Raw genomic sequence first — 16,461 nt, 5'->3', positions numbered from 1 at the left:
AGGCACAGATGGGTATTGGAAGGGACACTGTTTCCTTTTATTGCATGTCTTTTTAGATGCTGTGAAGTGCAAAGTTGGCTGGAGCAGTATCATAATGGGAGCTAGGAAGAAGATGTAGAAGAGGTTTCAGAGAAAAATGTAATTTGAGTATGAATTTGCCTTATGCTTTATTTCCCCCCCACTCCTTCCCCCCAAAATCCAGTATTCTGGCAAAACTCAGTGGGCAAAAGATATTTAATGCTTTGGTAGGGTCACGCACAAGTCATTTAGGTTGATAGGTTACACTATATTTCTGTGTTGTCTCTGAGTAAGTTAGGATATCATAAACATTGAGATGTCAGTACAAGACAAATATATAACAATTATTTGTCAAGAAAAATAAATCTTGAGATGTGAGAACTCCTGCTCCTGAAATGGACTCTACTAGAACCCAAACTCAATGAAATCAACAGTCATCACACAAGATGCTGTCTTTGTGGTTTTGGTAATGGGGCTAATTTGTTTTTAAGTTGTTTGTGTGTTTTGGCTGGTCATATTACATCTTCTGTAATCTGATTTTCCTGTCCTTCAATGCTGCCTTTTACTGCACTCCCTAGAAACACCAAGTTTATTTGTGGGGGCTGTATTTTTTTTGCAGTGCAATTGAATGGGTGAGTGGAAATGTGCAGTGACTCTTCAATCCAGGTCGTCAGTCCACAGAGCTAGGTTGGCTGTTGTAACACCCTGAAATACTAGTTGTGAACCTTTTCCTTCTCACTGCCAGATTCAAACCCAGACACTCAAACAGATTGGCATCGGTAGTGGGAATCTTCTGAGTTAGGTTGCTGTAATTCGTTCTCTTCCAGCCTGATGCCACCTATCATCAGGACATTTGTTATTAATTTCTGTATCTGAGCCTTGCAAATTGCCTACATCTTATTTCTAAACAATATCAGTGCCTGGAACTTTCAGAAAGATGAAGAGAGTCTTTTTTTGGGATGGCTCAGGAAAGCTCATCTCCTTCAGCCTTAAATATGATCTGCTTCCCATGGACTTAGAGGCTTTACCTGCATTTTCCGATGCTTTATTTCACAAGGTTTTAGAACAGTCTGTGCCCCAGGAAGAGTGTAATGAGGAAGGAAACCCAGCCCTTGGGTGCTTGCCTAGAAAAATGGAAGTATCGCTGGGACATGGATAGAGGTATTAAGTTCTTACATGTGCTAGGTCTGTGTCACACTATCTCTGCAACTTGTGCTATCTGGATTAAAGTCTGACTTCGTATGCTTGCCCCTTTATGTAAACATGTGATGGTTTGTCTGTATTTGACTTCTGTCAGTGTTGCTGTTTATTTGGAGCTCGAGTACTGTAAAATAATTATTAGAAAACATTAACTTTGGATTCAAAAGTTTATTTCTGGTCTTTGATCAGTGAGAAAAAGCATGAAAAAGTTGTACTGAAAGTCTTGCTATTGAGAAAGGGAATATAAGTAAGCTATGCCATTAAAAATAATGCTGATATGAATTTGAAATGTCTTTATTTGGAGGGTGGGCTGATGACTTCTTGCATTTTTTGAGATTAATGGTATTGAAGCAGCTTACAGGAAGAGTTTCTGTTCTGCAAATCTTTCTTTCCTCCCTTTCCCAGTTTTCAAAATCACTGGCTAATTCATTTGTATAAGAACAGTTTAAAGCAGTAGCAGTTAAATAGTACAAAGACTCAGTTAAGGCTAATGGTGCTCAACCAGCATGTGCCGGATGGGGAAAAGTATAGTGTCTTAATTAAAAGGAATGCAGGGAACTTAGTTATTGTGAAGTATTTTTTCACTGCTGGAGGATTTGTGGGTAACTAAGAAATGTATAGACTTGAGTTTTTTATTTTATAAATAAAAAACAGATACATGTCTTCATCCTTTGCTGGCTTGTTGACTCAATTTAACTTGGATGGAATTTTTCAACATTTAAAACAAATTAAAATTCATGAATCATTTCTGCTTAAAGGCACAAGCTTTCATAGATACAACAGTTAAGACTTCTAACTGGTTACATACATAAATACTGGTTTGGACATGAAAATTTTCTACTTGCTCACAAAAATGGAGATGAAAATTTTAATAGTGGGATACAGTAGGCTTTACCAGTTATAAGATAATTACTGTGCTTCAATAACTGTCTGTTTTAGCATTACTTTGCCTCTCTGCACTGTTTCTGCACAAGCAGCAGTTAGTTTGTAGGACAGATGCGAAGGAGACACGATACCACGGCAGAGGGCAACGACGTGTTTCTGGTTTGTAAAGCTGTTTTGTGCCACCTTTGATGGCACAAAGTCTGTAACTTCTTGGTACTTGTTGAGAGAGGTTTTTCAGTTTTGCTGTGGGGATCCGTATGTGCTCTTAAACTCAGGTTTTAATGCTTCTGCGCTTGTACGGTGTGACCCTGTTCAGGAGCGGGAGGTGGCATTTCACCTGGGCTGCATCCATGTTAGATTACGATCAGCATTGTTTTACTCTATGGTAACTGCAGCATGTGAATTTTTTTTAATTGTTTTAATTATTCTGGCCAGTTGATTGCTGGTACAGCTAAGCGAGTTTTTTCACAAGCATTTTGTAAATGTGGCAAGCTTTGTCAGGAGGTTTTAATTTGAGTTTTCCTGGAATTTGCCTTAAAACGTGACTCAGGGAAGGTAGGTGAGCAGTAAGTGGATGTCGACAGAAAATAACAATCATTCCAGATGAAAATGTGTGTCCTTTTTCAAATATGTTATTTCAAGGATATTTCAAATGATTTGATGTTGTTTAGGGTTCATTGAGCTCTGGGCTGTTGTTGTTCATAGAAGTACCAACTGTGGCTTGGTTGTTTCCTCTCTGGACTTTCTTTGCAGAGGAAAAGGGGGAGGTGAGGTGTTTGTAGCTATACGTGTGCACATTGCTGAAAATGTATTGCATTGGAACGCCCTTTTTTTAAAAGTAAAATAGACAGATTGGGAAGCGAAGCAAGAATGGGCTCTTTTGGATGTTCCTTGCTAAGGCTGATTTGTACCATAATGGGCTTCAATGGAGAGCTGTGTTCATTTGTTATAGAAGGAATTTTTAAGAACACTGGAATTGTTGAGAGTGAGTTTTGTTACGTGGGCCACATAATTAGTGTTTGAAGCTTAACCAGACTGAGCATCCTGTGACTATAACTGGAAAACATGCAGCGCCTACAAAAACAAACCCATCCAGTCTTGTCCCTCGAGTAGTCTCTCCTGTACTTTTTTTATTACATGACTCTTGCTTTTCTCATGCAGCCTGCCTCCCATTTGACTGAGATCCACCTGTGAATGGTGTTTCAATCTGGGAACCTCACCCAGGAGCACGTGCCCCGTGAAGCTGCTGCCTCTGTGGGTGATTGAGTGCTCCAATGCAATGTTCACCGGTTTCAGCGTGTGCTGTTGGTCTTGGTAGACTGTGAAAGACACTGGGAGGGAAATACGCTGTGGAACCGTGAACGTGAAGAGACATTTTTAGGGAAGAAGTGTATGAATAGTAAAGGAGGAAGAACTGGCAAACATCTGAATTTATCTTGGTAAAACAAAATTATACAAATTTCCACAGTCCTTTTTTGTTGAAGGCCATAGAGAAGGAATTTATAGGTTATTAAAAGACTGAAAACTTCATAGTAAGCCAACATTCTCATACTGTTTCTTCTCCTCCATCTCCCACAACATTTTATTTCCCTTGTAATAATTAGTTTGAACTTTCATGTATTTCTGTGGATCAAGTAATTTTCATACAACTTCAGGATTTTTTATATGCTTCAAATCTTTCTTCTAAATAATGTTTTTTTCATAACAAAAAAAAGCCATGAATACATTATAATTTCAATTTTCGTGGTGTGTGAAAGATTTCTGCACTAGGTCTTTATTGTTTTTGAAGAATTCATCACCCTAGTTAAGAAGCTTAATATAAATTAAAGAAGGTATTAAGGAACATTAAGACATCAAAATGTGGAGCGTTCTTTTCCTTTCGATTGCTCCAAATGCAAACAAGTTGAATAAAACGCAATCAAAGGGCCTGTTTGGAGAACATTGAGTGGCTTTACAGCTGTGCTGTAGAGAACCTCTGGTAAGAGCATAATTCAAATAAAAAGGCCTTTCTTTCCGTCTCCTAATTCTCTTTGTTGTGGTGACAACAGAGTACAAGCCCGATAAAAATTTAATCACCTTATCTTTTTAAAGCAAATTGCATATTTGTTTACACACAATATACATAACATAAAAAAGAAAAAGCTGCTATCCAATCCCCCTCCCCCTTCTAATCGCATTAAAGGTACTTGCCTAGAAGTTTTTTAAAAAAATTAAATGTGTTATTCTTTATTCTGAAGTCCCATTGTTCAGGATTGCTTTATGAAGGCAGCCTAGGGGAAGATGAATATCGCCAAACTTAAACTCTGGACCAGCGCTGAGCAGCAGATGCCTGGGATACGTCAGCGGAATCGGTCCAGCTTAACAGGCTGTTGTGGTGCCTACTCCCCATCAAGAGTTGCAGGCAAGATGGGAGGATTACAGCCAGGCCTGCGGATCTAGCACTTTGATTTGAAGCTGCTTTGTAAGGAATTGCCTTTGATTTTGTGTCAGGTCTGCTAACCTGAACTTTTCTGCATTGTGTGTGCATTTCTGAAAGGCTGCTGTAGGAGAGATTGTGTACTGGTACTGTTTCTGTTGTTGTTGACTTTTCACTAGGCTGATGAAATTCTAGTCCCTTGTGTTGAATTCAAAACATCTTTTCAGTTGTTTCTGCTCACCTTAGTGCACGGTGTGAGCATTTTTAGTTTTAGTTTATTTACTGTTTTATATGTACTGGGATGCTGACAAAAAACCCAGTCGAAGGTATCTTCTGGCCTGCTGCTGAATGGCTCTGGCCTGAGATCTCCCTCACTGGATATAAATTTAATCCCACCATGAGATTCTATGGGGTTTAAAATTATGAAAGCTCATATGCTTAGTGATTCCTTGATCTATTTCTTTATACCTAGCTGTACTCTTTGGGACATTTTTATGATTTTTGTCCATCTTGATTTGAGGATTTAATCAGCAAGGACCACCACCACAGTAAAATGTGTGAAAGTCTGTCCTGTACAACAGTCATCACAGATGCTCCCAAATGTTACTCATCGTGTTGGTGTCTGCATGTTTCTTAAGGATCTAGTGACAATAACTGTGATTTTAAGACACTGTTGTGTCTCTGTTTTGAATGGTCTTGGATGTTTCATGCTGTCCTGACTGTAATTTTTCTATTGTTGAATTGTAACAAGCCTGTCTACGTTCCCAGGCTTCCAACTACATTGCATATATTTGTATTAATAATTTGATGTCCTTATTAGTCTGCTTGTTTTTTCACAGTTGCTCTTGTTGTGCACTAGGCATTTTCCATGCACTGGGTTTTTGCTTCAGGGAGTTTGAAGAATGTGCAGACTAGAAGCGCAGCATCAGTAGGAGAGCTGCTGCTCCCTGTAAGTATGCTGGGAGAATGAGTATAGTGCTTAGGCATGATCTCAGTGACTGCATGGACCTTAAGTGGCCATCAAAGAAAACAGTTTACAAATAATTGCTGCTATGATATATCAGCTGGCATAATTGCAGCCTTGTTAATGTACTGAAAGCACATATATAGCCCCTGCAGAAATTAATTTGAAAATCCTTTCCTTTAGGCTAAGGGGACAATGTTGGCTTTGAGGCCAAAAAGATTACCTTAGTGGTTGTCTTGTAGCTCTGCAGGTTGATCCATTGTATTGTGTGTACACTTAATTGGTGTAGCCTGGACTTGGTAATCATGTTGCACTGGTGTCTCCCATGTGATCTGTATTAAAGCTACTTTCTGGCATACAGAAACAAAAAATTGTGCAGAGCGTACAAGTCATAGTTATGTTCCAGGAGTGTGAAGTATAACATCGTCTTTAGAGAGTTGCCCTAGGAGGGCTCAGCCAACAAGTGGTTGTGGCGCACAACGTAACAGCTGAAATACATGTTGGCCTTATAAGACAGGGTCAGGTTTGGTACTCTCAACCTACTCATACTGCACTATGGCCAGCTAGCCAAGAAATTAAGATCTCAAGTATGTCACTTCATTTTCAGAGCTGTTATTTGTGGCTGAAGGGTATGTTGGGTTAGGATGCATTTTGGAGAAACCACTGTGAGAATTGCAAACATCCTTCTAAAGTGTGTGGGCTTGTGTAGACTTAAATCATCTGTAAACTTACTTAAATAATGAGATGGTTGCAGAGCAGTGGTATGATACATGGTGGGGATTTGTCCAAGAGCAGAAATCTATGCTGCTACATGGCTACAGATAAGTGGTGCATTTGTATCTGGTGTTTGATTATTAGATTTGATTTGGGGGGGGGAAACTCCAAACTGTTAGAATGTGGTTATGTTGTGTAAATTTGGGAAGTCAGATAATATATCCTGATCATCTTGCTGGAAATTGGGAAGTATTGAGCTGAATGAGTAGCACGCTCTCAATGCAATGTGGTATTGGGCGTCCTCAGCGTAGATGACAAGTTTAGGACTCAGAGAGGAGAGGGAAGGGGCAGGCAAGGCATGTGTAGGAAAGTATGGCATCGATAACCATTCAGCAGCCGATAGATATGGTGGTGTATTGGAGTCTGTGCTCCATTTAGCAATATGAAAAATATCAGACTGAAAATCAAGACGCTGACTTCATGCAGAGGGTATGGCAGACTAATTAAAGAAAAAAATGTGTACCAATTGAGCCTATAAAACTCTTCCTGACCTTGAGAAAACTCCCAGAGAGCTGTGGGAAACTCCAATCTGTCCTCTCTGAACTTTTTTGTGTTGTTGTTTAAATATAGTAACTGCTTTTTTAATTAAAAAGAAAAATTAGATGGCATTTCAAATTGTGTCCATGGTGCCTTAGGGACCTATTACAGTACAAATTACCCTATACTATTTAGTGAGGTCTTGTTTACTATTGTGTGAAGCGAGGGTTACCAGTGTAAGGATGTAGGACAAGAAGGGCCCTTCTTTGAAAGTCTGGCTCTGCACATGAAAGTGACGCCAGCAATTGGAAGCAATTTGTGGAATTGTTTGATTATATTAATTATGGCACCAGCAAACAGTGCTTGGGAAACAGTTTTGTTTTCTTGCATTCTTTCTTGATTGCTTGCAGCAAACGCCAAGATACAAAATGTGCCTTTAAGGGCTGCTGGAGAGTGCAGTTCAAGCCATTGTGTAGAATTGGCACTGAGCATGAAAGGGTTGTGTCCGGCTTGATGTGAGAGTTTTCCAAATACAGCTTTGGCCTGAACTTCACCTAGGTCAGCCTCTTGAATTAAAACAGCTTCTGTCTTCCTCATCAAGGAAGAGTAGCTCTTTCACTGCTAAGTAGGAGCCCATAATGAAATCCATGTTATTTCCAGTAGTACCACCTCTTATAATAATGTCTTTCAGTCCAAAAGCCTATATAAACTTAACAAATTGATACACGACTCAATTCAGTTCACCACTGAACTGCAGCCTTCTGTGATGTGGTATGGGGCAGCTGTTCCCCAGTTTATGGGAAAATGTTTTAGTAGTTAAGGATTTCCAAACAGAGTCTACCAAGCTGAGACTGCAGGAATTACTCTGCTGATGCAGGCTGGCTGTCACAACAGATTTGGTCAGGACATGGGGCAGTCCACTTCTGCTTAAAGTGTCTTTAAGACCTTTTTTTTTTTTCTGTTCTCTGTCATCAAACAACGAGTTATGGATATCTTGTGTACACCCCAAGTACCACACCAAGGCATTAGTATAATTCTCACTATTATAGTGAAGGAATCTACTTTCCGGTCTCCTTGAAGGATTGCTCTCCCCAACCAACTTCATGCTGTAGTCCTATTAATATTCACATGCCAGGCAAGATGATGATAGCAGATCTCATACCAGTCAGAACAGAAAAATGAATCTACTATGGAGTTTGAAACTCAAGCAGAATATTTGAGAGCGCTGACAAGAGATGTGGAAAAGGTGGTGTGAATTCAAAATAGAATTACTGGAGAATTGTGAAAGGATTTACATAAGTCAAATTCATTGCCTGATCTGTGAAAGTAATTGAAGCTGAAATCCTGAGCTTCTGACGTTAGCAGGGAAACGAGTATCCCTTGTTTCTTCAGTAGATCTATGGTCAACTATGACCCTGAAATTGTCTAAGTAATCATATTGTGCTTGTTGTGGTGATGAACACCTAGGAGCAGAGTAGATCGGCTCTTGTAGGAGCACTACTTAAATCTCTTGGCTTAGAAAGGTTGGTAGGTGTTGACATATTGACCCTGATGTCAGGTAGAGAATTCCTACCTGATCCGAGGCTCTAGTTAGCTCAGGAGACAAACTTCATTGCTGCTTTTTCTGAAGCACCACATGTTAATGACAGGCAGATGGGATGCCAAGTTAGATAGGGCAGCTGTCTCTAGATGACCAGTCATCCAGGCTACCTGATGTGATGTGACATACCTGATGTTCCTACGACAGTGTTTATGGGCAGAGTAACATGGTACTTTTTTTCTCGGAAGGCTTACAAAGATGTTCTTTTTCCTGATCATGTTGAAGGAGAAAAATAACCACTGTACCTTGAACAAAATCAAAAGGTAGGAACTTGGGTATCTTTAGCAGAGGAGAAGAGAAGCAGAGTTGCTACCTAGTGGCTTAATTTAAAGAGTTCAAGCAAGAGGATGTTACATTTTCTGTTATTCTTGTCTTTTCTGTCTGACTGCAGAGGTAAGTGTAACAAGAGGGGCTGGGCAAATTGATCTTCTGATTTTGGGATGCTTCTGCTTTTTGTTTAAATCAAAACTCCAGAACATTACTTCAGGGGTAATTGCATGAGCTTTTAATGTTTTTTTTAGGGCACAAATTAATAATGATTTTTTTTTTTAGAACTGCTGACGTATTTTGGGACTAGGTGGAAAACAAGTGTGTGCTTGGTAGTGTATTGTGGGACTCTTAAGAGCCGACACTTGTACCACTGGCATTTCTCTTAATTTTACAGAAACCAGTGATAGATTTATTCTTCTTGTTTTGAAGTTGATCAGAACCTGAAAAAGATAAATGCTGTATTTGAACCTTGTACCTCTCTTTGAACATGGGTAAGTATGGTTAATTTGAGTCTTCGATGAACATACCAAGCTATTGCAAGAAAAATAATTGAATTAGTTAATAATTGTGTTGTGCTGAATTACTGGATTCTTGAGTCCTGCAGTACTAGTAAAAAGTTTCTATTTCCTTTTAATGGTCTGTCATTGCAGTAAGCAGGGGGAGAGACAGGTCTCTGTCCGCTCTCAAGCACAGCCCCTCAGACTGTGGCAGGGACGTCTCCATCCGGGGCTCTAATTATTTCTGATTTTTCAGGTCAACCGGCTTTTGTACTCTCTGCTAGCAGGAGAGTTGATGCAGGCACACACTCCTTAACTGTGTAATGAGGGTTCAGGCTCTGAGGGTTCAATTTAAGGAAATCCTGAAATTGTGAAAAACAGCTGTTACGAATAATCCATTGTGAGTGAGGGATTATCCCCAACCTTTTGCCTCTTTCAAGTTTTGCTCTTTTTTTTCCCTTTACTCGGGGAAAAAAGAAAAATGTCTGCCTGTCATATTGAAAGGTTACATTTGCCTCAGATAAAAATTATTTCTAACATTGAATGCGCTATGTTAACTTGTTATCTGATGTTCAGTCATTTTTTTAATATGTGAATGTTGACAGGAAACAAGAAATTGCAGGTAGTTGAGTCTTCTACCTGCAGTGTTCGAAGGAAGTAAATAGGATTTTTTGTTTACAGAAGGGAAGAACAGAGTTCAGTTTCCCACTGAAACTCTGCTCACAAATTCCTGAATGGAATGGGAGGTTTGGAAATAGTATCAGCTAGGAATTTCTTAATGTTGAGTGCAAAAAAGAACATCTTCTATTCCAGCAAGAGCTACTGGTGTAGCCTCAGTGTGGTTTTGGGTTTTTTCCTAACACGGTGGTAAGAATCCTGAGCCAGTGCTTTCCCAGCAAACCATGGCAAGTACCATTGCAGGTAGCTGGTGTAATACATTTGCTGATTTTTTTCTATTGGTAGGATGAACTTTTAGTTTTGATCTGAAAGCAAAGTTCTCATGAATTGGAAGACTTGAATCTTTTAGCATGAATTTTTTTTCCCCGTTACAATTTGTAATGCTGTAAGAAAACTGTGTAATCATCTGTGCAAATACCTTCATTTTGATCAGTGCTAGCTAGGATAGTGAGCAGCAGGCTTTTTTACAAGTGTGCATATGAGAAGGGAGTTGTTGAAGTTGAGCAAAATAAATTATTCTCCTTGGCTGTGCTGGAGAGCATACCCTGCACCTATATTATTACACCTGTTTTCAATGATGTGTTTATCAGTTGCTTAAAAATTACTCCCGTCTCTGGCTGCACTACAAGGAGATACTGCATTATCTTGCTTCTCATCTGCAATGTGTCTGGCATTCAGTCTTCAAAATCTTCCATTCAAATACAGTGTTTCATTAGCTTTGAAGGAGACAGAACTATTCCTAAATATTGAAGAGATCTGTGGAAATGGGAAATAGAAATGTGGAGATGGGAAATCTGAAAAATGAAAGTTGGAAAAGGAGAGATATAAAACTCCTGAAGGGCAGAATAGCAAGGGGAGTTGGGAGACGAGGAAGAAGGAGCTGGACTTTAGGAGAAAGAGCAGAGACCACCCTTGGAGACCTTTTCAAGGAGCAAAAGACTAATAAATTAAAAAAAAAAAAAAGACAAGATGACAGGATGTTGATAAGGATAGACAATATTAAGTGAAGGAGGATGTGAAGTGGGGAGATCATGTAAAAGGTAAAGTAGGATCCAAGCTTACAGGTAACAGTTGAAATAAAAATGTATATGGGGAAAAAGCACAGCAGTGTTCTTTCATCCTGCAGTTGGAATAGCAAAAGGAATTAGAAGAGCAGATGTTGTATCAGCTTTCGGCCTCCTTCCAGCTGAAGTAGTAAAAACAAAGCAAAAGTAAATGGTGCTGGTTATGGACATTTATAGACTTTACGTGTTTGTTGTGACTTGCCTGCTGGCCAGCAGTCTGGTACGGAGCCTGCCCACGGGCCCGACCCAGCCACCCCCGGCGTCAGCACTGGGGTGTTTATCGCAAGGCTTTCTGAGTCCCTGTTAATCAGGGAGGTCTGATTAAGCTAAGGAGAAAATGAAGCATTAGAGAAACCTTAAAATGTGTGCAGATATGAGTATCTTCAGAGTGGGGGGAGAACAAATTTTATTTTCTATATTTATACACAAGAAGGGGTCCAAAATTCTACAGTGTGAAATTTCCATATGAAGTTATTGAAATCTGCATGTTTCTATGCAGACTTCTTGCATGAGTAATTGTAAAACTCCGGGCTGCAATGCATTTAACTACACAAGGTGCTGCAAATCACTAAACCTAGTTTTTATTTGTGCAAATTGTGTAAAATACTGCATTTATCCTGTATTTTGTGCATGTGAGACTGTTCTTAGAATCGGAGAATATTTTTCCTGATGAGGTATCACTTTTCATTTGAATTTGAAAATTCACTTATTAGTTTTTTGCATTTATAAATTGCTCAATTGGCATTAAACCCTTGAGACCGTGCTGAGACAAAGGGTAGTATGTTAAGAGTCTGTATTCTTATTTGTTAATTATTAACAGGAGTTGAAACAACAAAAAAAAATATTTTACAACTAGATTTTCATACCTAACCTGGGTTAGTTGATGCTACAAGTACCTTTTACATAAGACCTGTCTAGGTGCTTCTTGTTACAGCTATGATGGGTGGGAATGAATTTGCTAAGCTTTCAGATATCTTATGTGCCTCTGAGGACTGCCCATTTATAATATTAATATATAGGTATTTCCCACTGTTGTATGCAAGGCGTTTCTTAGAACTTTGAGGCTAAAGTCTTTTTTAACACACGGGCCTTTTCAATTTAATCCATTAGCAACGTGGCAAAATAAAGTAATTGTCCAACAGAGGAAGAAAAAAAAAAATCTATTAACATTTGCTACAAATCCAAGCAGTACAGGCAGCACTTAATTAATGGAACAGATTTCTCACTATGTATTCAAGCTAACATAGCTATTGTTCAGGAGAGATTAGACCCTTAATGTAAGTAAGTTAAACTAGACCTCCATCTAAAAATATCCGTCATTTCAGCTATTAAAGGTCTGATGTCTTCTTTGGTGACAGATATATTTCCCTTCATTTCCTTGGTTTTGTAAAATGTAAAGTATGCATTGTGTGTAACGCGAGAAATCCGCGGAGGTAGATGAAGCCCTGATTGTGCCTCCCCGCCTGTCTCTCCCCGCCTGCTCCTTTGTGCTGCTCCCCGTCACAGAGCCTCTTCAGCCCTTAGACCTCCTGGCACCAGAGCAGAAGAACAGAAAATGCTGTTTGTTAGGGTACGATGCCAGCCACCTAATCTGTTTGCAGAATGAGGGCCATGGGATCTGATTAGGTAATTTAGATACCTTGTGAGTTTAATAATACCTGAGCTGCCTTTGGCCGTCAGCCCATCATTTCACTGCTAGGAACTACCATGTTCTTCCATTTCTGCTGTAAACTTCTTACCCATAATACTGTATTTGAGTCCAAAGAGGTGTTAAGGGTTGCGGGTGAGGTGTATCTTTACTTCTGCGTGTGTGGAAGTTAGTGATAGGGTGGAAGAGGTGAGGTTGCTCAGTTTTAAATACATTTTCTGCAGCCCAGTTCCATGTGCAGCGTATCCTTGTCTCCTGAAAATGAAATTTTTCAAACGTGAGATTCTTTGTTTAAACACTTAAGGTGATGTACCGGGTTTCCGATGTGTTGGGCAGTCCGAGCGCTCACTTGATGTCACTGGCAGGTTTTGAAGCTTGGTTTGTCCAAAGTGGTTATTTCATCCTTGGGGCTGGGAGTTCCCCCACGTGCTGCCGCAGCCGCGTGCGGCCCCGGGGCGAGAGGCTGACCCAGCCGGGGGCATCGCCGTGCCCCTGCGGGCGTGCATGAGGGCTTGCGGCAGCAGCCTAGGTGCCTCGTTCAGATACCCGCAAGGGAAAATTTTGGCTGCAATTTTAATGTCACGTCTCCTCCCTTCCTCTCTCTGTGTTGCCAATTAGCGTTTTTTGGAAATTAGAGTCTTGCGAAGCCTGCTAACATAAACAGAAGTGTGTTAGGATTTGTTTACTTTAATTAATTTAGAGTGTGTCTTTCTGAGAGGGTTTAGTTAAACATCTTTCTTAAACAGTAATGTGCCAGTAACAGCAACGTTAGTAATAGTGATAAGACCCAGAAAGGGAAACCAACTAGAAAGCAAAGTGAAATGTTTCTGTATCCAGAAAATAAATGGTCTTCCCAGGAAAATGGAGGAAACCCTGTGCAGGGACACTTACAATTAGGTTGGTCAAAACAGTAGAAAACATACAATACGAAATAAAACCTGTAAAGGTAGAGAGCGGGACTGTGTGAGGTCTTTCTTTTTGCTGTTTTCATTTTGTTTTCTTCTTTTCTGACTGTTGCTGTTTATTTTTTTTCTAGCAGCACCCAAAATGTTCTTGGAGCTTTCCAAATAGTAAATAGTTGTTTTTCATGTAATGATAAATTATTTTTTGTGATGGAGTGATTGTCAGGCTAACAATATTAATGGGATTTATATGAAAGCATCCAATTAAAAAATTGAAACAGCTATATCAAACATGACTATACAATGTAATAAAACTATATAATAAATATGTGGTCAGGCCACACCATATTATCTAGTATGATTAATTGAACCTTACACATGCAAAGATAGTCGTTATTGGAATTATCAACCATCAAGATAGAAGAGTCTCAATTATTTTCATAACGAAATAATCATTGGTTTTTTGTATTTTGCCATTTGAAAAGAGAAAATGGCAGCTGCCTTGACTGTGAAATACAAGATCTTGCAGAACTATATAAAGTTGAGTCTGCTTTATGCTGGACTTCTGCAGGCTTAGTGTAGACTGTAATTTAGTTACATACGAAATGTGTTGCTCTTCTCCTCTTTTGTGCTCTTGCATTTTTAATTTTTTTTTTTCCAAAAAAGCAAGATCCCTCTATGTCCAAAAGCATCCCCATGGGTGCACCGTGGGCCGTGAGGGCCATTTTACAACCTCTGGTTATGAAATGGCAAACCGGCAGTTCCCTGGTTTTGCTTCCACACTTCCTCGTTCCCTCCCTTCCCTTCGCCATGCGGTGGGGATGCTGCCTGGAACAACTTGCTGCCTGACACAGCAAGAGGAGAAGGTGGGCTCTGGTGCCGCATTCCCCTGCAATCAGCTGTAAGTGCCTCTAGATGTGTCTGTGCTGGAGCAAATCACCTGTGGTTGTAGACCTCCTGTCTCCAGTAAATCATAAGCATCTCAATGTTTTTGTCAGGCTGTGATATGAGAATCCGCATCTGAATTTCAATATGAGGGGAGAGAAGCTGATTAAGTGTTTGAGATAAGGTTATATGACACCACAGGTTAAAAATACCTGAACTGAACTTGGCCCAATGCCTGAGAACCACATTGTAGCGTATTCGGGTGATGCTGAGTAAAGCTTCCAAAGAGTTTGCTGTCTTCTGCTTTAAGAAAGCAATTCTTCAGGAGCAGTAGGAGCTGCCTCTCTCCTGTTTTACAGTGTTTCTTTGGGCTTTGCTGCCTTGCATTTCTTATCTAAAATGGCACCAATGTGTTGAGTTAAAAGGAAATACAAAAGTGTAATAAACACTAGTCATTTAGGAAGAAAAGTACAAATATTTTTGCTTGGTACAAATGTCTGGAGAAAGACTTCAGTTAGAGTCCCAGAGTCCTACACAGGTTAATTCTAGTTCCCCTAAAATGTGACAGCTGAATTCCTTAACAAATACACTTTGGTTTTTAGCAAAAAAAAACAACCAAACAAAAAACCCCAACATGGAACTGTATAAATTGTTAAAACCTAAACGGTGTGCTTTCCTTTAGTCTGGGAAATAGACTAAAGACATTCAAGAACTTTCTGACTCTAAGGACTCTATATAATTTTAGTATTTTACCAGCTGTTGTTTTTTGTTCATGACTTACATTTTTATAAATATTCGTAGTGATGAGAAGAAACTTTGGGAGATGTGTGTAAATAATAGGAAAGGTCTGCTGAATAAAAGACTTACACCAGGCAAGTTGGTCTGGCTTGTTTAAAAGTTTGCCTGTATTTAATACTTCAAAAGCTGTAGAAGGATACAGTCAGGATACTGCACTGGATTTGGGGTATCACTTTTGTGAACTATGTTTGAAGGCTTCTTTTATTTTCCATGTGAGTTACCGTATTCCAGAAGTGTGATGCAGAAATGTGATTTTTCGTAGTGCATCTGATTTACTTGCCCGTTCATTTTTTCCAGCTATACTGAAATGTGATGTTGAGCATGTTTGTCATGCATGTTCTTCTTTTTTACAGATGGGCTGAAACCAGATACCAAGATGCTTCTCACTGTTGCCTCCAAGAAGAAATCTAAGGCAGGGAAGGGGGATACAACCAAAGAGGATGAAAGCAGCAAGAATGATGCAGCCCAACCTGTTACTATCTCTCTTCTCTTTAAAAGATATGTCTTTGACATGCAGAAGAAAATGATTCAATCCTGAGAAAGCAAGAGAGGCTTCTGCTTGCACCTGAAAGACCAGACTCTGAAATTAATTCAGGTGGAATGTGTTTCTTGTCTGAATGCATTAGACTTGTTCCTTCCTCACAAACAGAGCCTGGAAGCTCCTGCTGACTATGTGCCCAAAATCTCTGCAATCTGTTTTTGTGCTGGTAGAATCTGCTTATTTTGTCATCTTTGCCATTTGAATCTTTACGGCCTCTCAGAGAATGTCACCTGCCAGATGAGCACGTTTGGGTGTGTGTTCTAATGGCGGCGGTGTTCTGGAGAATTGTTTTGAAGTTTCTCTTGATTTAAAAGTTTGCCACCAATATTAATCTAAATCTAGTCAAGATGTGAATTTCATGTGACCCACAAAGTGAAGCTGATTAGTCTAGGTTTACCTCCCCGAGCAAAATGGGGGACAGAAAGCACACGATATAATAGGTGAAACCTAAAATGGATGTTTCACATTCCTTCAGCTGCAACTATGTAAGATGCTATCTGAGATGGTATGGATCTTTTTTTTATAAATATGATTTATATCTGGAAATGTTTTTCATATTAAACATAATGATGCATGTAACTGAGAGTCTTAATTGTTCTGTTTGCTGTTCCAAAAGTTCAGAACCTATCTTCAGTGACATATTATATAGCTTTTCTGAATTTCCTGCTTATTCTGTGGTGAATCCTACTCCAGAATTGTTTTCTTTTTTTGTAACCGAAATGTCTTTTGTGTGCGAAAGAAAAAGTTGCCTCTGGAAATAGTCAAGGGCTTTATTTCATTAAAATAATGATAGAAGATTGCAGCATAAGCCTTGTAAAATGAATATCTCCAAGATGCTTTAGAA

The 16,461-nt window shown here is 39.5% G+C and overlaps 1 protein-coding gene across 1 annotated transcript in view; it reads left to right on the top strand.

Annotated features, from left to right (window-relative positions):
• The window catches only part of EEFSEC (eukaryotic elongation factor, selenocysteine-tRNA-specific), a gene marked incomplete at its 5' end in the record, with an annotated part of 89,901 nt that extends 74,287 nt beyond the window's left edge, over positions 1-15,614 (top strand). Inside the window, one exon of the mRNA XM_010292575.1 lies at positions 15,430-15,614. Coding sequence (XP_010290877.1) covers positions 15,430-15,614 — 185 coding nt within the window. The remainder of the gene's footprint in view (positions 1-15,429) is intronic.
• Between the last annotated feature and the right edge of the window lie 847 nt (positions 15,615-16,461).

Source organism: Phaethon lepturus, unplaced genomic scaffold, assembly GCF_000687285.1.
Source record: "Phaethon lepturus isolate BGI_N335 unplaced genomic scaffold, ASM68728v1 scaffold7838, whole genome shotgun sequence".
Classification (NCBI taxonomy): Eukaryota; Metazoa; Chordata; class Aves; order Phaethontiformes; family Phaethontidae; genus Phaethon; species Phaethon lepturus.
Note: the sequence above shows the minus strand (reverse complement) of the source record. Positions and strands in the feature narration are given on the sequence as shown.